At 48.2% G+C, this 22,011-nt stretch overlaps 1 protein-coding gene across 1 annotated transcript in view; it reads right to left on the reverse strand.

The window, feature by feature from the left end:
• Positions 1-77: 77 nt before the first annotated feature.
• chd6 (chromodomain helicase DNA binding protein 6) overlaps positions 78-22,011 on the reverse strand; it is a gene marked incomplete at its 3' end in the record, with an annotated part of 34,421 nt that continues 12,487 nt past the window's right edge. The window contains exons 10-33 of the mRNA XM_034678645.1: positions 19,864-19,962; positions 19,590-19,746; positions 19,287-19,497; positions 18,682-18,877; positions 17,586-17,750; positions 17,319-17,498; positions 17,113-17,223; positions 15,184-15,386; positions 14,923-15,003; positions 14,666-14,784; positions 14,248-14,407; positions 13,400-13,489; positions 13,181-13,284; positions 11,889-12,018; positions 10,487-10,565; positions 9,161-9,218; positions 7,395-7,770; positions 7,091-7,299; positions 6,177-6,274; positions 5,153-5,953; positions 2,756-3,010; positions 2,410-2,674; positions 1,096-2,325; positions 78-229 (exon numbers count right to left, since the gene is read on the reverse strand). Of these exons, the coding sequence (XP_034534536.1) occupies positions 78-229; positions 1,096-2,325; positions 2,410-2,674; positions 2,756-3,010; positions 5,153-5,953; positions 6,177-6,274; positions 7,091-7,299; positions 7,395-7,770; positions 9,161-9,218; positions 10,487-10,565; positions 11,889-12,018; positions 13,181-13,284; positions 13,400-13,489; positions 14,248-14,407; positions 14,666-14,784; positions 14,923-15,003; positions 15,184-15,386; positions 17,113-17,223; positions 17,319-17,498; positions 17,586-17,750; positions 18,682-18,877; positions 19,287-19,497; positions 19,590-19,746; positions 19,864-19,962 (5,529 nt within the window). The remainder of the gene's footprint in view (positions 230-1,095; positions 2,326-2,409; positions 2,675-2,755; positions 3,011-5,152; positions 5,954-6,176; positions 6,275-7,090; positions 7,300-7,394; positions 7,771-9,160; positions 9,219-10,486; positions 10,566-11,888; positions 12,019-13,180; positions 13,285-13,399; positions 13,490-14,247; positions 14,408-14,665; positions 14,785-14,922; positions 15,004-15,183; positions 15,387-17,112; positions 17,224-17,318; positions 17,499-17,585; positions 17,751-18,681; positions 18,878-19,286; positions 19,498-19,589; positions 19,747-19,863; positions 19,963-22,011) is intronic.

The raw sequence follows: 22,011 nt of genomic DNA on the forward strand, positions 1-22,011 counted from the left end.
GGAGGGTTGATCTATCTATCTCTCTCTCTCTCTCTCTCTCTCTCTCTCTCTCTCTCTCTCTCTCTCTCCCAGCATACCTTGGGCCACTCAGAGAAGGAGTACAGAGCTTTCTCCTGCAGCAGCTGAGCGATGGTCGGCTCTCTGCTGTCATGGAGGCTGTCAGGGATCTCACACATCGACATCGGGGCCGCAAACCGAGGACTGCTGACGTAGCTCTCAGACACGGGCACTGAGGAAAAGGAGGAGGAGGAGGAAGAGGAGGAGGTGGAGGAGGAGGAGAGGGAGGAGGAGGAGGAGGTGGAGGAGGAGGAGGAGGAGGAGGAGGATGAGGAGGAGGAGGAGGAGGAGGAGAGGGAGGAGGAGGAGGAGGAGGAGGAGGAGGAGGAGGAGGAGAGGGAGGAGGAGGAGGAGGAGGAGGAGGTGGAAGAGGAGGAGGAGGAGGAGGAGGTGGAAGAGGAGGATGAGGAGGAGGAGGAGGAGGAGGAGGAGGAGGAGGAGGTGGAGGAGGAGGAGGTGGAGGAGGAGGAGGAGGAGGAGGAGGAGGAGGAGGAGGAGGGGGAGGAGGAGGGAGGAGGAGGAGGTGGAGGAGGAGGAGGAGGAGGAGGAGGAGGGGGAGGAGGAGGAGGAAGAAGAGGAGGAGGAGGAGGAGGAAGAGGAGGAGGAGGAGGAGGAGGGGGAGGAGGAGGAGGAGGAAGAGGAGGAGGAGGAGGTGGAGGAGGAGGAGGAGGAGGAGGAGGAGGAGGAGGAGGAGGAGGAGGAGGAGGAGGAGGAGGAGGAGGTGGAGGAGGAGGAGGGTTTTAAAGACAAACATTCAATAAAAAAATGAGCATCTCAACAGAAATATTCTTTCCTTCAGTGAGGGTAGAGGGTAGAGGAAGGAGGACAGAGGAAGGAGGATAGAGGAAGGAGGACAGAGGAAGGAGGACAGAGGAAGGAGGACAGAGGAAGGAGGACAGAGGACAGAGGACTGAGGGCAGAGGAAGGAGGACAGAGGACAGAGGAAGGAGGACAGAGGAAGGAGGACAGAGGAAGGAGGACAGAGGAAGGAGGACAGAGGAAGGAGGACAGAGGACAGAGGAAGCGATGAGGTCTCACCTGGTGTAGCCGGCCTCTCCTCCTTCACCTGTCTCTTCACCACCAGTCCCCCTGAGACCTCCATCAGTCCGTCCGCCGGCTCCAGTTTGGGCGTGAGGACGGTGCTGTCGGCCTCCAGCAGCTCCTGTTTGGTCTCGGACTTGATCTGGGTTCTGAACTCCAGGTGGTCCGGTTTGACCTCCGGTTTGATCTCGGAGCTGTCCGGGTACGCCGTGAACTCCAGACTCTCAGGTTTGGTCTCCGTCTTCAGTCTGGATCCGTCCGGGAAACCTGCGAACCCGAGCTGGACCGGCTTGGCCTCAGGTTTGACTTCTGAGTACGCTGAGAACTGCAGGACTTCAGGTTTCCTGTCCTCGGTCTTCATGTGGAGGCTCAGGTCTTCAGGTTTGGGCTCTGCTTTGACGGGGAAGTCCACCTGCTCGGATTTGGTCACCAGGTCCTCGGACTTCACCGTGTAGGAGAGTTCGTGTTTGACCTCGGAGCTGTCGGGGTACACGTCCTCAAAGGTCTCCGTCTTGGTCTCTTCGGTCTTGATGGGCAGCTCCAGTCCGTCTGGTTTCTTGTCCCGGTCTGAGAGGAGGGACAGATCAGGAGGCTTCGAGTCGCTGCTCGCAGAGGCTTTGATTTCACTCTGGACCAGCAGACCGTCCTTGATGTCCTGATCCTGGGGGAACGTCAGGTCTCTGTTCTTCAGGTCTTCAGACGGGCTCTCGTAGTTCTCCTGATGGGTGGAGGTCTCAGTCTTGACCCCTGCTCCTCTCTTTGAGGAGGACTCAGCAGACTCTGAGTACATGTTTGGTTTTACGTCGTCACACAGAGGAACGTGGATCAGAGAGACCTGATCCACCTGACCCTCAGAGATCTCATCCACCTGATCTGCAAGATCTGATCCGACCACAGGACCGTCCTCTTTGCAGATCTCTGAGTCCTGCACAAACTCTCCCATCGAGTTCCCCATCAGAGTCTCAGAGTCCAGAGAGTTCTCCATCGTCTCCTCTGCCACGGTCGGGTCCAGAATCAGCCCATCCACCCGGTCTCCGGGCTCCTCGATCGAGCCGGGGCTAGCATCCAGCTTCCCGAGGTACGGCTGCATGGCCTGAGGTAAGTCCTCATGGAGGTCTGGAGACAGCTGGTCTGAGACCTCCATGCTCTCCTCCTGCTCTGCTTCCATCCCGTCCATCTGTGGTAGATCCAGGGCCGGATTCAGGACTCCCAGACCGTGATCTGGACCTGAGAGGGGGGACCACAGAGATGTTACAGAGAGCTTTAACGGATGAAACAGGACATGCTGGACTTCACAGTTTGACCTCTGACCTCGCTCCTCCTCTTCCTCTCCGCCCAGACCTCCATCTTTCTTCTGCTCCTTCTCATCAAACTCAAACCCGGCTCCGCCCCCCGGACCCTCCTCCTCCACAGGATTGGTCAGACTCTCAGTGACATCAGAGGAGCCCAGCCTATCCTGCGGGTCGTGGGCGGTGATGTGGGACAGAGAGAGAGGAGGGGGCGGGACATAGGGAGGAGGGGGGCTCGCTGATAGGTCGGTTTGATCCGCGCTGGGTTCCTCGCTCACCCCGATGTCCTGAAACCAGAACAGACGAGAGCTCGGATCACGAGGTTCTGCTGGTCTGACTTAAAGTAGACCGTCTGAAACCAGACTCACCTTGAAGAGCATGAAGCTGGAGCTCAGAGGCTCCACAGAGTCTCCTCCAGACGGGTGAGAGGGGGAAGAGGACGGGGGGAGGCCTAAACACTCCTCCAGAGTCCCTCCTTCCTCCCCTCCTCTGTCCCCGCCCTGAGCCTCCTCGTCCTCCTCCTCCAGGAACCCGGTCTCTAGAGCCGACGGACCCAGGATGGGATCGGACTCGTTGAACATGTGGTGAGCCGGACTGGAGTGATCCGTGCCGTCCCAGGGAGCCTGCAGGGACGGGGATCATAGGGACCACAACGGACCATCATTTAGAACATCAGATACGGACAGAACATGAAGAAAGTACAGAACGTAGAGAACGTAAAGAACGTAAAGAACGTAAAGAACGTAAAGAACTTACAGACCGTAAAGAACGTAAAGAACGTACAGACTGTAGAGAACGTAAAGAACGTAAAGAACGTAAAGAACGTACAGAACGTAAAGAACGTAAAGAACATAAAGAAAGTAAAGAACGTAAAGAACGTAAAGAACGTAAAGAACGTAAAGAACGTAAAGAACATAAAGAAAGTAAAGAACGTAAAGAACGTAAAGAACGTACAGAACGTAAAGAACGTAAAGAACGTAAAGAACGTAAAGAACGTACAGAACGTAAAGAACGTAAAGAACGTAAAGAACGTAAAGAACGTAAAGAACGTAAAGAACATAAAGAACATAAAGAACGTAAAGAACGTACAGAACGTAAAGAAAATAAAGAACGTAAAGAACGTAAAGAACGTAAAGAACGTACAGAACGTAAAGAACGTAAAGAACACAAAGAACGTAAAGAACATAAAGAACGTAAAGAACGTAAAGAACGTACAGAACGTAAAGAACGTAAAGAACGTAAAGAACGTAAAGAACGTAAAGAACATAAAGAACGTAAAGAACGTAAAGAACACAAAGAACGTAAAGAACATAAAGAACGTAAAGAACACAAAGAACGTAAAGAACATAAAGAACGTAAAGAACGTAAAGAACACAAAGAACGTAAAGAACATAAAGAACATAAAGAACATAAAGAACGTAAATAACGTAAAGAACGTAAAGAACGTAAAGAACACAAAGAACGTAAAGAACACAAAGAACGTAAAGAACATAAAGAACGTAAATAACGTAAAGAACGTAAAGAACACAAAGAACGTAAAGAACATAAAGAACGTAAAGAACGTAAAGAACATAAAGAACGTAAAGAACGTAAAGAACATTAAAGAACGTTAAAGAACATAAATAACGTAAAGAACGTAAAGAACGTAAAGAACGTAAAGAACGTAAAGAACGTAAAGAACGTAAAGAACATAAAGAACATAAAGAACGTAAAGAACGTAAAGAACGTAAAGAACTTACAGAACGTAAAGAACGTGAAGAACGTAAAGAACGTAAAGAACATAAAGAACGTAAAGAACATACAGAGCGTAAAGAACGTAAAGAACGTAAAGAACATAAAGAACATAAAGAACTTACAGAACGTAAAGAACGTGAAGAGCGTAAAGAACGTAAAGAACGTAAAGAACATAAAGAACGTAAAGAACATAAAGAACATAAAGAACATAAAGAACGTAAAGAACATACAGAGCGTAAAGAACGTAAAGAACGTCAAGAACATAAAGAACGTAAAGAACATAAAGAACGTAAAGAACGTAAAGAACATAAAGAATGTAAAGAACGAAAATAACGTAAAGAACGTAAAGAACGTTAAGAACATAAAGAACATACAGAGCGTAAAAAACGTAAAGAACGTAAAGAACGTAAAGAACATAAAGAACGTAAAGAACGTAAAGAACGTAAAGAACGTAAAGAACGTAAAGAACGTAAAGAACGTAAAGAACGTAAAGAACGTAAAGAACATAAAGAACGTAAAGAACATAGAGCGTAAAAAACATAAAGAACGTAAAGAACGTAAAGAACATAAAGACCGTAAAAAACGTTAAGAACGTAAAAAACGTAAAAAACATAAAGAACGTAAAGAACATAAAGAACATAAAGAACATAAAGAACGTGAAGAACGTAAAGAACATAAAGAACATAAAGAACGTGAAGAACGTAAAGAACGTAAAGAACATAAAGAACATAAAGAACGTAAAGAACGTAAAGAACATAAAGAACGTAAAGAACGTAAAGAATGTAAAAAACGTAAAAAACGTAAAAAACGTAAAGAACGTAAAGAACGTAAAGAACGTAAAGAACGTAAAGAACATACAGAACGTAAAGAACGTAAAGAACGTAAAGAACGTAAAGAACGTAAAGAACATACAGAACGTAAAGAACGTAAAGAACGTAAAGAACGTAAAGAACGTAAAGAACGTAAAGAACGTAAAGAACGATCGCTCGGGGTTCAAACTTTAAAGAGGTTTCATGATGTCATGTGTTTACCTGTAACTGATCCAGCTCCACAGAAGGGGCCATCAGACCGGTCTCCTCTGAGGACCCCTGCTCCCCGACCAGGACGTCACTCCTCAGTTTGGAGTCCAGGTCGGCTCCGCCCACCCCGTACGAGTTCAGCATGCTCTGACCTCCGGCCGCAGAGTTAAAGGGGAACCCGTTGAGGGCGTCTTTGGACGCCTTCCCTCCGTGCAGACCGTCTGCAGACATGGGGTCGTGGTGCAGAGAGCCCAGCTCCAGAGTCTCATCCAGAGGGGGGCAGTCCAGGAAATCCCCCCGAGAACCAGCGACTATACCCAGACTGGGTGAGGCGGGAGGGGGAGGGTGGAGGTGAGGGTGAGAGGAGGAGGAGGAGGAGGGAGAGGGGGCAGACGGAGGCACGGGGTGGTGCTGGTGGTGGTGGTGGTGGTGGGAGGACTGGTGGGGGTACTCGGGGGGCTGAGGGGAGTGCTGACCCAGACCGGAGTCGTAGAGGCAGCAGTGAGGGTGAGGCAGCTGAGGGTGAGACGAGGAGGAGGAGGAGGATGAAGAGATGCCGGGGTGAGTGTTCAGACCCGGGTGGTGGTGGTGACTCTGAAGGTGGGAGGGGTGACCCCTGACGTAGTTCCTGTGAGCCTCCAGGAAGCTCAGCTGGGGGTCGTTCAGGATGTAGAAGTCGGTGCGGCTCAAGCCGTGGCGCGCGGCCCCGATGAGGAGGTCCCGGTCGTGTTTCCCAGACTCCCACCACACGGGGAGGTAGAGCGAGGGGCGGCACAGCTGGAGGCGGGCGGAGAGCAGCGGGTGACGGAGGACCTGAAGGGAGAGACGGAGGTTAGAGAGAGCATCACATCACAGGGAGGACCTGTTAGAGGACTCGCTCTGATCCTGAACCTGTTCACCTGCTGCAGGAGGAAGACCTGGTCCCTGCCTCAAACCCACCTGGAGGATGGAGGTCTGAGAGCAGGACTGGTGCAGGTCAGAGAGAGACCGTATCAACACTTCCTTTAAACACAGAAGAAGAAGAAGAAGAGCTCACCTGCTCTCTGATCTTGCGCAGCAGCTCGATGCGGTATAACGTCCTCGCCGCCCGCTCCTCTGTCAGCGGCTCCACGAGGACCGAGGGATCCACCAACCCTGGAGGACAGGAGAGGGAGAGAGTCAGCGCCGAGGCCAGAGAGAGGCAGAGGGGTCTGCAGGGACTGGTCTACATGCAGCAGCCTGATCTTAGGTGATGTCGAGCGGACTTCTGGGCTTTTATTTTGATAGGACAGCTGAAGAGAGACTGGAGACATTCAGAGGAGGACATGCACCAAACAAAGATCCTACAACCAGAGCAGCTCAGACTGGAGCTTCTGCACATGGAGGGCCTGCTTTACTAAGTCAGAGTTGATGCACATTCAGTCCTTAAACCTTGTCCTTGTTAATCTGAGTCCCTGGAGTTCTCAGGTGGACAAAGCCGTCACGTGCTCCTCCAGAGAGCTCGGCCTGTAGGTAAGTCTGGATTCAAAACTTCAAGTCTACAGAGGTTTCTCTCTCTCTTTAAAACAAAGGAAGTTATTTCTGATGCAGCTTCACGTCAATAATCCAAATGTTGCTGAGAGCAAAGCGGCTCCCGTCTTCTCTTGCGTCAGCTGTAAAGGACATGCCTGAAATAAAGGGGGTCATCTCTTATTTAGGAGTGCGTCACAGGGGGAGTGTTAGACTCACCCATGCTGATGCAGAAGTTTGAAGCAGCTGAAGTGAAGGAAAGAAAAATCAGCTGAAGCTTGGTATCAGAAACCAAACCTGACTCAAGTGACCGAGCTCTGAGCGAGCGGGGTACCAGAGGAGTGTGAGTATATGTGATCTGTGTGAGCATGCATGCAGAGGGTGGGATGAGAGCACGCCATCTTCCAAACTGAGGGTGAATGACCCTGAACACAGAGCAGTCAGTGTGTGAGGTGATCCTACCTTCCTCCTTCCTCGGCGGCAGTTTGCACGCCGTCCGGCACATGTTGACGAAGGAGTTGAAGTATCTCTCCAGGCTCTCGTCCGTCTTCCTCTCCAGCCGAGCCAGAGCTCTGAACTGAGCCCAGTCGAAGGTTTTCCTGTCGCCGTCGTAGACCACGCCGAACGACGACACGGTGCGGTAGAAGTCGGCCTGCTCCCGACGAGTCCACCTGAGACGGGACAGACCAGGACACGGAGGGGGTCGGGTTTAGGGACGGGGTCCGACTCCTCGGCAGTGAAACACAAACATCAGATTTAACGTTACCTTCTCTGCCACTCCAGAAACAGCGGGTCAGGCTCGGTGGCGACCACGGTGCACCTCCTAAGCTCCTCCCCCAGCTGCCACGCCAGCGGCCCCCCGGCGTGGTGACCGTGAGAGGCTCCGCCTCCTCCCATCCCCATGCCGACGAGGCTGTCGTGCAGCAGGTAGTCGTGCCTGAGCATCGGCTCGCGGCGCAGCGTGAAGCGTTGGTAGGCGGTGATAAGGCGCCGTAGACGGGCGGTGAGGGCGGGGCCTGTGGGCCAGAGGGGGCGGGCCTGGACCACATGGAGAGCGGCCACACCTGTACCTGTTCCCGTCGTGGTCGTGGTGGTGACGAGTGTGGCGTCCTGGGCGCACAGGTCAGCTGACAGCGTGGTGTCTGTGGAGGACAGACAGACTTTAACTTCCTGTCTAAGGATCCAGAGAGACTCTGGACCCAAAGAGATCTGGATCCAAAGAGACTCTGGACCCAAAGAGATCTGGATCCAAAGAGACTCTGGACCCAAAGAGATCTGGATCCAAAGAGACTCTGGATCTAAAGAGACTCTGGATCCAAAGAGACTCTGCATTCAAAGAGACTCTGGATCTAAAGAGACTCTGGATTAAAAGAGACTCTGGATCCAAAGAGACTCTGCATTCAAAGAGACTCTGGATCTAAAGAGACTCTGGATCCAAAAAGACTCTGGATCCAAAGAGATCTAGATCCAAACAGACTCTGCATCCAAAGAGACTCTGGATCCAAAGAGACTCTGGATCCAAAGAAAATCTGGATCAAAAGAGACTCTGCATTCAAAGAGACTCTGGATCCAAAGAGACTCTGGATCCAAAGAGACTCTGGATCCAAAGAGACTCTGGATCCAAAGAGACTCTGCATTCAAAGAGACTCTGGATCTAAAGAGACTCTGGATCCAAAAAGACTCTGGATCCAAAGAGATCTAGATCCAAACAGACTCTGCATCCAAACAGACTCTGCATCCAAAGAGACTCTGGATCCAAAGAGACTCTGGATCCAAAGAAAATCTGGATCAAAAGAGACTCTGAATCCAAAGAGATCTAGATCCAAAGAGACTCTGGATCCAAACAGACTCTGGATCCAAAGAGATCTAGATCCAAAGAGACTCTGGATCCAAACAGACTCTGGATCCAAACAGACTCTGGATCCAAACAGACTCTGGATCCAAACAGACTCTGGATCCAAAGAGACTCTGGATCCAAAGAGACTCTGCATTCAAAGAGACTCTGGATCCAAAGAGACTCTGGATCCAAAGAGACTCTGAATCCAAAGAGATCTAGATCCAAAGAGACTCTGGATCCAAACAGACTCTGGATCCAAACAGACTCTGGATCCAAAGAGACTCTGAATCCAAAGAGATCTAGATCCAAAGAGACTCTGGATCCAAACAGACTCTGGATCCAAACAGACTCTGGATCCAAAGAGACTCTGAATCCAAAGAGATCTAGATCCAAACAGACTCTGGATCCAAACAGACTCTGGATCCAAACAGACTCTGGATCCAAACAGACTCTGGATCCAAACAGACTCTGGATCCAAAGAGACTCTGGATCCAAACAGACTCTGGATCCAAACAGACTCTGGATCCAAACAGACTCTGGATCCAAAGAGATAGCAGCTTTTTTTACCTCTTCTTTAAGAACACATTTATGTTTTGACCACATCGGGACATAAAGATCATTTTAACCAGGATAACACAAAGTGGATCTAAATCTGAACACCACCCCAGCTTTAAGTTCCCTTGTAAAGGTCTCACCTGGTCCGGTGCTGTCAGGTTTGTCTGATGTGTCCGTGCTGGAGCAGGTCTCTTCCCCCTGTGACAAGGAGCAAACATCAACATGAGAACAGCAGCTCTCATTAATCCTCAGGATCACGTCTGCAGCTGTCTGCATTTAACCCTTTGCTGTCTGCGTTTAACCCTTTGCTGTCTGCATTTAACCCTTTAGTGTCTGCATTTAACCCTTTGCTGTCTGCATTTAACCCTTTAGTGTCTGCATTTAACCCTTTGCTGTCTGCATTTAACCCTTTAGTGTCTGCATTTAACCCTTTGCTGTCTGCATTTAACCCTTTAGTGTCTGCATTTAACCCTTTAGTGTCTGCATTTAACCCTTTAGTGTCTGCATTTAACCCTTTGCTGTCTGCATTTAACCCTTTGCTGTCTGCATTTAACCCTTTAGTGTCTGCATTTAACCCTTTGCTGTCTGCATTTAACCCTTTGCTGTCTGTGTTCAACCCTTTGCTGTCTGCATTTAACCCTTTGCTGTCTGCATTTAACCCTTTAGTGTCTGCATTTAACCCTTTGCTGTCTGCATTTAACCCTTTAGTGTCTGCATTTAACCCTTTGCTGTCTGCATTTAACCCTTTGCTGTCTGTGTTTAACCCTTTGCTGTCTGCATTTAACCCTTTGCTGTCTGTGTTTAACCCTTTAGTGTCTGCATTTAACCCTTTGCTGTCTGCATTTAACCCTTTGCTGTCTGCATTTAACCCTTTGCTGTCTGCATTTAACCCTTTGCTGTCTGCATTTAACCCTTTGCTGTCTGTGTTTAACCCTTTGCTGTCTGCATTTAACCCTTTGCTGTCTGCATTTAACCCTTTAGTGTCTGTATTTAACCCTTTGCTGTCTGCATTTAACCCTTTAGTGTCTGCATTTAACCCTTTGCTGTCTGTGTTTAACCCTTTGCTGTCTGTGTTTAACCCTTTGCTGTCTGCGTTTAACCCTTTGCTGTCTGCATTTAACCCTTTGCTGTCTGTGTTTAACCCTTTGCTGTCTGTGTTTAACCCTTTGCTGTCTGCGTTTAACCCTTTGCTGTCTGCGTTTAACCCTTCGCATGCTGTAACAAAGAGACTGAAGTTAAAAAGAGTCCAGGATTAAATCTGTGAATCGTGTTGTAGACTTGTCTTCCTCTTTGCATCATTAGCTCCATGTTTGTGTTTTTAAAGGTCCCTCTTCAGTCCAGGAGCAGGACTCATATTCAGGGAAGTGTTCCCAGAGGCTCGTTTCACAAGATGAGGCTTTTATTTTGACGGGATCTCGTACTGAAGGGAACAAAGTGAGTCTCAGGTCACGTGTTGGAGCGCTCACCTTGCTGCTCTCGTCTCTGTCCTCTCCTCCGTCCGCTTTGCTCTCGGCCTCGTCCTTCGTCTCCCCGGCTTTACAAACACTGAGGAAGGAAAGGAAAGAAACACACAAGAGGAAGAAAGGTTCAGTGAGAGGAGAGACGACGTCCTGCTGAGGGAAGGTGACACATGAAGGGAGCAGAGACACACGCTGCCTTCATGTCTGACTGAAGATCCCAGCACGTCAGAGCACAGAGAACAGAACAGACTCTTTACACAGAGACCTCCAACAGAGAGGAGACACACTGTGATCAGGATTCTCTTTACTACAGGCGTCATGTGTCAGAGGAGGCGTGTGATCAGACGTCCTGAGGACAGGAAGAGGAGACGTTTAAAGAAGCACATCTGTGTCTGAGGACAAAGTGGGAATAAAGACGTCTTTAAAAACAGATCATCAGAGAGGAAACACAAACTCAGAGCCTCTATGCTGACTTCTGAAAACACAACCGGGAGGTGATGACGGACGAGAGAGCTCAGAGCCGGACCGCAGCGGATCAGAGACGGACCGGATCACAATCTGGTGGAGGTCTGAAACATCTTCCCTTCTTTAAAGACCCGACACCAACAAACCAAAACATCACTCAACTTTCTTTAAATCAAGTTCAGCTTCAGAGATGTTCACAGTTTGTGTCTTTTTGGATATGATGAAAGGATAAGAGGAGTTTAATAATTCCATATTATCTTTCTTCATCAGATTAAGGTTTGACAAAGTGCTGGATTGTTTATGTTGTCAGTCCTTCAGAGGAGGAGGACAGAGTCCAGGAAAAGTTCCCTGCAGGACTTCTTCTAGAATCCTCTGAGTCTAAATGAAAGAGCTTAAACGCTTCATGTCGACGAGCTCAGGAAGTTTCTGAGCGTGTGCAGCAGCGAGCCTCTGCCTCTGTCTACTCGTTCTGTTTGTTTACTTCCTGTTTCAGAGTTTGCGTGTTGAGTCCGGACGGCGTGGAGGTCACGGCGCTCAGCTGAGAGCTGCTCCGGGGTTAAACCGAGGACAGAGCGAGCGGCTTCCTTCAGGAGGAAGATGAAAGCTTCTCTTCTTCACGGCTCTGCAGGAAATACATTCACCACACCTCGCCTCTCTCTCTCTCTCTCTCTCTCTCTCTCTCCTCCGTCTCTCTCCTTCCATCCTTCCTCTCTGGACTTTATTCATCCACCTCTTCTTCTTTCAGGACTCTAACGTGCAGAGAGAGCGGAGGAATGAGCCGTGTGGAGTTAGCAGCGTTTAAAGCTCTGCAGAGGGTCACGGCTTAAATTAAACACTCTCCTCCTGCAGTGGTGAGCAGGTCAGGTTCACAGTGTGTGTGTGTGTGTGTGTGTGTGTGTGTGTGTGTGTGTGTGTGTGTGTGTGTGTGTGTGTGTGTGTGTACCTGTCAGCCATGTCCGTGTTCCCCTCTCCTCCTCCCTGCTCGGCTGACAGCGCCGTGACGTCGGGCATCCCCACCCTCTCCAGAAAACACAGATCTGCATCGGCTCGCATGGCGTTGTACCGCTCGTAACCTGCACACACACACACACACACACACACACACACACACACACACACACACACACACACACACACACACACACACACACACACACACACACACACACACACACTCCCTGAGTGAGTGTCTGCCTCTGGACATTAAAACATAAAGCTCTCTGAGTGTTTTTAAAAGTAAACTTAAGACTTACATTTTTTATTCTGGCTTTAAATTTGAAGTAATTTATTTTTAGTCCTGGACTGAATTATTACCATTATTAAATTTGTTTAAACATCATTTTAATTTTAATTGTATTCTATTTAATTAAATTGTATTGATTTCATTGTAATGATTTCTTTCATTTTCTGATATTTATCTGGTTTAATTTGATCATTTTTATTGTAATATTTTATTTTATTGATTATATTTTTCTGATTGTATTTGATTGATTTTATTGTAATGATTTCTTTCATTTTTCTGGTATTTATATGATTTTATTTTAATATTTATATATTTTTTCTGGAATAACTTTATTTCATTTTATTGATTTTAATTTTAATAATTTATTTAATTCTTCTGGTTTATTTTATTTCTAATATGATTTTATTTGAGGAACTTTATAGTAATGTTTTATTTAATTGATTTATTGCAATGATTTTATTTTATAGTTTTTATTGTAATTATTTCATTTAATTTTCCTGATATTTATCTGGTTTAATTTTTATTTTATTCATTTTATCATAATGCTTTTATTTTTCTGATTTTATTGTATTGTAATTATTTTATTTTTATGATATTAATCTGGTTTAATTTAATTGTTTTTAATATAATACGTTTTAATTGATTTTACTTTAATGCTTTTATTTAATTTATCTGATTTTAATTTCAATCATTTTATTTTATTTCTGATAATTAATGATTTTATTTTAGCAGTTTTATAGTAATAATCTATTTAATGGATTAATTACAATGATTCTGATTCACAGGTTTTATTTGAAGTATTTTATTTGTCTGATATTTATCTGGTTTAATTGAATAGTTTTCATTGATTCATTTTATTGTGATGATTTTATTTCATGTTGAAGTATTTCCCTGGTTTTGTTCTTGTATCTGTGGCTGTAGTTTCTCTCTGTCTCTCACTGAAGCTCGTCGTGTTGAACGTCTGAAACCTGATCCATAAATAAAGACCTCACCGTGTTTGTGGACTCCGATCAGCAGAGACTTGTCGGCATCTGTGTCCCACCATGAGGCCGGGATCTCAATGTAGTCTATGTCGGGGAGTGACACCTCCAGTTTACTGTAAAAACACACACACACACACACACACACACACACACACACACACACTTGAGTTAAATCTGAGACGTTTGGGTAATAAAGGGTTAAATTAAGGTCAGGTGTGTTCTCTGTACCTGGCAGCGATCCCCTCCGCAGACTGATTTGCAGCTTCACCTAAAATCTCCACCTTCAGGTAGTACAGCATCCTGACCCTCAGCAGCACCCTGCAGAGAGAGGAGGGGTCACTACAGGTCAAACTGAGTCACAGGTAAACCACAAAGATCTGATCCGTTCATCCTGGAGTCTGAACCTTTTAAAATCCTGTCTGATATTTCTCTGAGAGTGAGACTTATTCAGGAGGAAGTTCAGGTTTGTATCTGAAATCAAAACCCGGAAACTGATCAGCATCTTCAGAATCATCCTCAAGTCCAGGACGCCCCTGATATCAAGCTCCTCCCTCTCTGCCTCTCTCAGGAGGTTTTGATCTGACTCTGCCTCTCTCAGGAGGTTTTAATCTGACTCTGCCTCTCTCAGGAGGTTTTAATCTGACTCTGACTCTCTCAGGAGGTTTTAACCTGACTCTGCCTCTCTCAGGAGGTTTGATCTGACTCTGCCTCTCTCAGGAGGTTTTAATCTGACTCTGCCTCTCCCAGGAGGTTTTAATCTGACCCTGCCTCTCTCAGGAGGTTTTAATCTGCCTCTGCCTCTCTCAGGAGGTTTTAATCTGACTCTGCCTCTCTCAGGAGGTTTTGATCTGACTCTGCCTCTCTCAGGAGGTTTTAATCTGACTCTGCCTCTCTCAGGAGGTTATAATCTGACTCTGCCTCTCCCAGGAGGTTTTGATCTGACTCTGCCTCTCCCAGGAGGTTTTGATCTGACTCTGCCTCTCTCAGGAGGTTTTAATCTGACTCAGGTTCAGGTGTTTGGTCTCTGGATAAACTCAGACCTCATCCCTCAGTGTAAACATGAGGAGTGGACTGACTTGTTGCAGTGCTGCTTGAGGTGCTTCTTGTAGCTCTCGTCCTGCAGGACCACCTCGGGGTTACAGTGGACCAGCCAGTCTGCGTTCTTCAGCTCGGGGACGGTCAGCTGGTTCTTCAGCTTCTTCCCTTTCCGACCCCGAGGAACCGGAGCCGACAGACCTGAGAGAGAGACCAGGAGAACTCGGTTAGATGAGCCTGAAGTCTAACGAGATCTGCAGACACTGAACGGCACGCAGATCCAGATCCAGATGTGCTTCTTCTCAGAGCTACCAGCTGATGTGTGAGGTGCATTGTGGGAAATGTAGGCACAAAGAATGAAGAGGAGTAAAGACGTGAGGTCGAGCTGCATCGATCTGCGTCTGTGTTTGTTGAAGTTGTGTTTGTTGTTGTGGTCCAGGGGGACGGGGGAAGTCTTACCAGAGTGGTTGAGCAGAGCCTGGTCCTGGCCCTCTTTGGTGGGTGTGATCAGGTCCCAGATGAAGCTCTTGATCTTGTCGTCTCCTTTGTAGTGTCTGAGGCAGTAAACCAGCAGAGCTCTGCACGACAAAGTCAAAACAACAACTTCAGTGAGTTCACACGAGTCCCGGTCTGAGACGTTCCTCTGATCCACATCGCTCACCCTGCACCTGGACCAGGTCTTAATCTGGTCTTCATTTCAGTGTCGTTGTTCCTACCTGCAGATCACCTCCATGTCTCTCTCTGCCAGGTGCCATTTGAAGCGTCCGTGGTTCAGGATGTCCTTCCACCGACCCCACCTGCAGAGACGGGGGAGAATCATTGAGACACGCGTCACAGCTGAAACAGGAAGTGATGAACACATGATGATCTCATCTCTTCACTTCAGGGCTGAGTGATGGATCAAACCTCTCTCTCTTACTTCCTGAGTAATCTAACAGAGGTTACTGGAGGTCAGTCGTGTCCCTGTGTTTAGTTACCCAAAGATCAGCAGGTTCTTCTCCACCCTGAAGCACTCGGCTCGGAGGTACCGCCTGCTGCGCTCGCCGAGTCGTCGAGTCCGACACGGACGCTCCTCCGAGTCGCTGTCCAGCTCCGAGAACTCCATCAGCTCGTCGTCCTCGAACGAGTTATAGTGACGAGTCTGCTTCCTCACCCGGGGCGTGTCGATCACCAGAGACTCCTGAAGAGGAGAGGGAGAGAGGAGAACACAGGAAGACGAGTTTAAAGAAGAGAGGGAGAGAGGAGAACACAGGAAGACCAGTTTAAAGAAGAGAGGGAGAGAGAGAGAAGAGGAGTTTAAAGAAGAGAGGGAGAGAGAGAGAGAGAAGAGGAGTCAGAGATCCCTCTGTCCTCTGACTCCTCAGACCAACACCTGAGGAAGAGACTCACTCTGACACAGAGGGAGTCCATTACTGACGACTCGCATGCCTTGTTCCCTTTATTCCACACTCTGAAACTCCTCTTATCTCCACTTATCTCCTCCTCTCCTCTCCTCTTCTCCTCTCCTCCTCTCCTCCTCTCCTTTCCTCTCCTCCTCTCCTCCTCTCCTCCTCTCTTCCTCTCCTCCTCTCCTCCTCTCCTCCTCTCTTCCTCTCCCCTCTTCCTCTCCTCCTCTCCTCTCCTCCTCTCCTCCTCTCCTCCTCTCTTCCTCTCCTCCTCTCCTCTCCCCTCTTCCTCTCCTCCTCTCCTCTCCTCTCCTCCTCTCTTCCTCTCCTCTCCCCTCTTCCTCTCCTCCTCTCCTCCTCTCCTCTCCTCCTCTCTTCCTCTCCTCTCCTCTCCTCCTCTCCTCTTCTCCTCCTCTCCTCTCCTCCTCCTCCTCCTCTCCTCCTCCTCCTCTCTTCCTCTCCTCCTCTCCTCCTCTCCTCTTATCTCCTCCTTTCCTCCTCTCCTCTCCTCCTCTCCTCCTCTCCTCCTCTCCTCCTCTCTTCCTCCTCTCTTCCTCTCCTCCTCTCCTCCTCTCCTCTTCTCCTCCTCTCCTCTCCTCTCCTCTTCTCCTCTCTTCCTCTCCTCTCCTCTCCTCCTCTCTTCTTCTCCTCTCCTCTCCTCCTCCTCCTCCTCTCCTCCTCCTCCTCTCTTCCTCTCCTCCTCTCCTCCTCTCCTCTTATCTCCTCCTTCCCTCCTCTCCTCTCCTCTCCTCCTCTCCTCTCCTCCTCTCCTCCTCTCTTCCTCCTCTCTTCCTCTCCTCCTCTCCTCCTCTCCTCTCCTCCTCTCCACCTCTCTTCCTCTCTTCCTCTCCTCCTCTCCTCTCCTCTCCTCCTCTCCTCTTCTCCTCCTCTCCTCCTCTCCTCCTTTCCTCCTCTCCTCCTCTCTTCCTCTCCTCCTCTCCTCCTCTCCTCCTCTCTTCTCCTCCTCTCCTCTCCTCCTCCTCTCCTCTCCTCCTCTCCTCCTCTCCTCCTCTCCTCTCCTCTCCTCTCCTCCTCCTCTCCTCCTCTCCTCTTATCTCCTCCTCTCCTCCTCTCCTCTCCTCTCCTCCTCTCTTCCTCTCCTCCTTTCCTCCTCTCCTCTCCTCATATCTCCTCCTCCTCTCCTCCTCCTCTCCTCCTCTCTTCCTCTCCTCCTCTCCTCTCCTCTCCTCTCCTCCTCCTCTCCTCCTCTCCTCTTATCTCCTCCTCTCCTCCTCTCCTCTCCTCTCCTCCTCTCTTCCTCTCCTCCTTTCCTCCTCTCCTCTCCTCATATCTCCTCCTCCTCTCCTCCTCCTCTCCTCCTCTCTTCCTCTCCTCCTCTCCTCCTCTCCTCTCCTCTCCTCTCCTCCTCTCCTCCTCTCCTCCTCTCCTCTCCTCTCCTCCTCTCTTCTCCTCCTCTCTTCCTCTCCTCTCCTCCTCTCCTCTCCTCTCCTCCTCTCCTCCTCTCCTCTTATCTCCTCCTCTCCTCCTCTCTTCTCCTCCTCTCTTTCAGTTTCTCCTTACCTTCTCAGATTTGGAGTCGATCTCCACCTCTGCGATCTTGGCCCATTTCTGCCAGAAGTTTGGATCGTCCAGAGAGATGTCTGTCCTGTTCCCTGAGGAGATGAAGGAGGCCTGAAGGAGGAGAGAGAGAGACGAGGTGAGAGTCTGAAAGAAGGTCTCAGTTTAAAGACGTCCTTTAAACCCGGTCCTTGGTCTGTAACTGGTACCTTAGCGAACGTGGACCCCTTCCCCTCGGTCTGGATGGTGATGGTCTGAGTCCGTCTCTGGAGGATCTGATCGATGTCCTCCTCGCAGAACTTGGAGCCCTCGTCTTCCTCGTCCATCAGCGCTCCGTACGCTCCTTTCTTCAGCAGGTCCTCCACCTCCAGTTTGGACAGCTGCTGCACCTTCAGGAAGAAGAACCAACACGTGAGTCTATGGTGAACCCGGACTCAGGGGGCATCATGGTGACCTCTGACAGAGTCCGCTCTGACCCCGTTCAGGCTGCCTTTGCGGTTGATGTCCTGCAGCACGGCTTTGTCCAGACCCAGCTTCAGGCTGGCTTTGTCGAACATCTCCCTCTCGTAGGAGTTCCTGGTGATGAGTCGGTACACCTTCACCGCTTTGCTCTGACCAATCCGGTGACAGCGAGCCTGAGCCTGAGTCACAGAGAGACGGAAACATCAGGATCAGGATTTAGATATTAAAATAAAGACCAGATCTGATCTCTGCTCAGGTTCAGTCCTCCTGCAGAATCACAAACACTGATCCTTTTAAAGATCTGCTCTCAGTGCAGAGTCCTTCCTCCTGACAGACGTGTTGGCTCCGTGTTTCACACCACATGAAGCTCAACGTGATGACATCATTAATAATGTTTACCATGAAGACAGAGAGACAGAGGTCTCTGCTCCTGACTGCAGACACTATGAAGGCTGTAGTTCTGAGAGTTTTTAATCTAAATCTAAATAAATGTTGAAAAAAACTTCAGTTCAACTCGGGGCTTAACTCTAAAACCAGGAGGCCCAGGTTCAAATCTGACCTGTGACCCTCTGCTGCATGTCATCCCTCCTCTCCTCTTCTCCTCTTCTCCTCCTCTCCTCCTCTCCTCCTCTCCTCCCCCTCTCCCCCTCTCCTCCTCTCCTCCTCTCCTCTCCTCCTCTCCTCCTCTCCTCTCCTCTTCTCCACCTCTCCTCCTCTCCACCTCTCCACCTCTCCCCTCTCTTCTCCACCTCTCCTCCTCTCCACCTCTCCCCTCTCCTCCTCTCCTCCCCCTCTCCTCCTCTCCTCCTCTCCTCCTCTCCTCTCCTCCTCTCCTCTCCTCTCCTCCTCTCCTCTCCTCTTCTCCACCTCTCCTCCTCTCCACCTCTCCCCTCTCTTCTCCACCTCTCCTCCTCTCCTCCTCTCCTCTCCTCCTCTGCTCTTCTCCTCCTCTTCTCCACCTCTCCTCCTCTCCTCCTCTCCTCCTCCTCTCCTCTCCTCCTCTCCTCTCAGTGTCCTCCTCCGTCCTCTGAACTCAGATCTTAAAGCTCCTCTAAAGAACCAAAGAGCGACCCCCCTCCCTCCCTCTCTCTCTGTGTCCTGGCTCCTCACCTGCAGGTCGTTCTGAGGGTTCCAGTCTGAGTCGAAGATGATGCAGGTGTCTGCGGCCGTCAGGTTGATGCCCAGACCTCCGGCTCTGGTGCACAGCAGGAACACGAAGCGGTCCGAGTCCGGTTTGCAGAACCTGTCGATGGCCGCCTGCCGCAGGTTTCCTCTCACGCGGCCGTCGATGCGCTCGTACGTGTAGCTGCAGGAAGATGGAGGTCAGAGGTGAGTGATGCAGATTTAAAGTAAACATTCTGATGAATAATGAAACACTTTGAGTCCATCCTTCACTCTTTCACTTCCTCCTCTTTGTGTTCATGTCCTTCTTTTTCAGAGACGTTCACAGAAGATCACAAGGTCTTCTCTTTCACAGACCCTGGATGGATCTGTCTCCTGACACAGATCTGAAGGCTGCAGCTGGATGAGGACTCGGGTTACAGAAACCTGGAGTCTGTCTTCTCTGACTCTGCAGCACGCTTTAATCACGCTCTGTGAGCACGCTCAGAGACGAGCAGCAGAGCAGCTCAGGAGACGATGAGGAGGAAGCAGTGAATCACCGTGCACTGACAACAGATCTCTGATAATGAAGCGTCCCCCCTCCCGCTCCTCACCGTCTCTGGATGAGGTAGTCCTCCAGGATGTCCAGGCAGCGGACCATCTGGGAGAAGACGAGGACTTTGTGTCCCCCGGCCAGCAGTTTGGGCAGCAGCTTATCGATCAGCACCAGCTTCCCTGCAGCCTGGATCATCGCCTGCAGCTGGAAGTCCAGAGCGTCTGGACTGTGGCACCTCCTGAAGTTCTCCAGGATCTTCTCCTCCGCGCCTGAGAGAGAGAGAAGGAGGAGAGGTTCATGCTCAGCGTCCTCAGAGAGAGGGAGAGGACGTCTCTGTGGTCTCTGCACAGACTGGGTCTACCTGTGATCAGGTAGGGGTGGTTGCAGCACTTGCGGAGCTCCATCATGGTGTTGATGAGGTTGGGCATGTTGTGCTGGTTGGCTCCTTTAGACAGGAAGGAGAAGTTCTTCTCTAGGATGGCTCTGTAGTACTTCTTCTGGATGTTGGTCAGCTCCACCTGCACACACACACACACACACACACACACACACACACACACACACACACACACAGTTAGTGATGTGAAGGAGCCGCAGAGTGTCTGACTGATGGCGTGCTCACGCTGCAGCCGTACCTCTATGATGGTCTCCTCTTTGGGCGCCAGGTTCTTCTCCACGTCGTCCTTCAGTCTCCTCAGCATCATGGGCTTCAGGATGGCCTGCAGCTTCTTCACCTGATGGAGGAAACACACGAGGGGGTCAACACAAAACACTACCAGCACAGCACCATCACGAAGGTCTGACTGCTGTAAATCAGGCCGGTGACGTATGGAGGGAAAAAAGTAAATGCACTACACCACCAGACCAGTAGAGGGCAGTAACACAAAGAGGAATGCCATTCATCACAGATGACACCATAGAAGCAGACGGACAGGCAGGTATCATTATGATCAACACAACAGTTAGCCTGTTAGCATGAAGAGACTCAGCTGGTCTGTTTTAGATGGTGCTATATTTCATCACAGATGGAAAAAACTATGACTGTGAATGATTTTTGGAAAAAATTAAAAAAAAAAAAAATTCTCAAAACAAATGTGACAAAAAAAAATTTTGCCAAAAAGAAATTTGCCAAAAAAATTTGAAAAAGAAATTGACAAAAAAAAAGTTTTGACAAAAAAAAAATGTGACAAAAAAAAATGTGACAAAAAAAATTTGACAAAAAAAATTTTGACAAAAAAAATTTTGACAAAAAAAATTTTGACCAAAAAAATTTTGACAAAAAAAATTTTGACAAAAAAAATTGACAAAAAAAATTGTGAAAAAAAATTTGGGCAAAAAAGAAATTGACAAAAAAAATTGTGAAAAAAAATTTGGGCAAAAAAAATTTGCAAAAAAAATTTGAAAAAGAAAAAATTCACAAAAAAAAAAGAAAAAACCAACAGGAATACCATTCATCATAGATGACACCATAGAGGCAGACGGACAGGCAGGTATCATTCTGAGCAACACAACAGTTAGCCTGTTAGCATGAAGAGACTCAGCTGGTCTGTTTTAGATGGTGCTATATTTCATCACAGATGGAAAAAACTATGACTGTGAATGTTTTTTGGAAAAATTAAAAAAAAAAAAATTCACAAAACAAATGTGCCAAAAAAAAATTGTGACAAAAAAAAATGTGCCAAAAAAATTTGAAAAAGAAATTGACAAAAAAAGAGTTTGACAAAAAAAAATGTGCCAAAAAAAAATGTGCAAAAAAAAATTTTGACAAAAAAAATTTTGACAAAAAAAATTTTGACAAAAAAAAAGTTTGACAAAAAAAAATTTCACAAAAAAAGTTTGACCAAAAAAAAAATTGACAAAAAAAATTGTGAAAAAAAATTTGGGCAAAAAAAATTTGCAAAAAAAATTTGCAAAAGAAAAAATTCACAAAAAAAAAAGAAAAAACCAACAGGAATACCATTCATCACAGATGACACCATAGAAGCAGACGGACAGGCAGGTATCATTCTGAGCAACACAACAGTTAGCCTGTTAGCATGAAGAGACTCAGCTGGTCTGTTTTAGATGGTGCTATATTTCATCACAGATGGATTCACTGAATCAACACGTGAGAGGAGATAAGCGCGAGTAGCAAAGACGTTTCAACACGGCTTTAAAATCCTTTTGAACTCAAAAAGCCGTGATCGCAGAGATCGGCCGGTGTTTTGGTTTAAACGGCGACCCTGTTAACTGGAGACTCTCAGCCGGATGCATCCCTCATAAACGTCTTTAGACCATCATTAAATATCTGATGAGGATATTTTGAAATCTTAATAAAAACTAAACTAGTTTGCATTCCCAGGAACTCCCTCTGTGTTTCAACAGCTGTGTAAACTCCACAAACACTGACACGTTCAGCTGAAGGTCTCCAGTTTACAGGGTCACTTTTAAAACCGGAACACCGGGAGGAGAGACGCATTCACGGTGGGCTGAGAGAAGACTACTGTTACAAGCTGCTAAATCAAGAGAATCACAGCTTCTTCTTTTGAAAAGTACACACACATACAAAAAAGATAGAACAAATAAAAACTAATGAAAGAAAGAGAAATCAAGAGAATCACAGATGTGTGTGATGTTATTGTGGACGGAGGGAGGAATAAAAACACTGAGGTTAATCTACCAATCAGACACGTTCAGCATTGCAGGCCCCGCCCCCTGAAAGTCCTGGGACCTTTGAAAAGTACTACCCCCCTAGCAGGGGCTTTTTAGGGGGGAGATTATCTACCCCTGAACTAAATTTGGAC

This window comes from Notolabrus celidotus, unplaced genomic scaffold (genome assembly GCF_009762535.1).
Source record: "Notolabrus celidotus isolate fNotCel1 unplaced genomic scaffold, fNotCel1.pri scaffold_196_arrow_ctg1, whole genome shotgun sequence".
In the NCBI taxonomy this organism is placed as follows: Eukaryota; Metazoa; Chordata; class Actinopteri; order Labriformes; family Labridae; genus Notolabrus; species Notolabrus celidotus.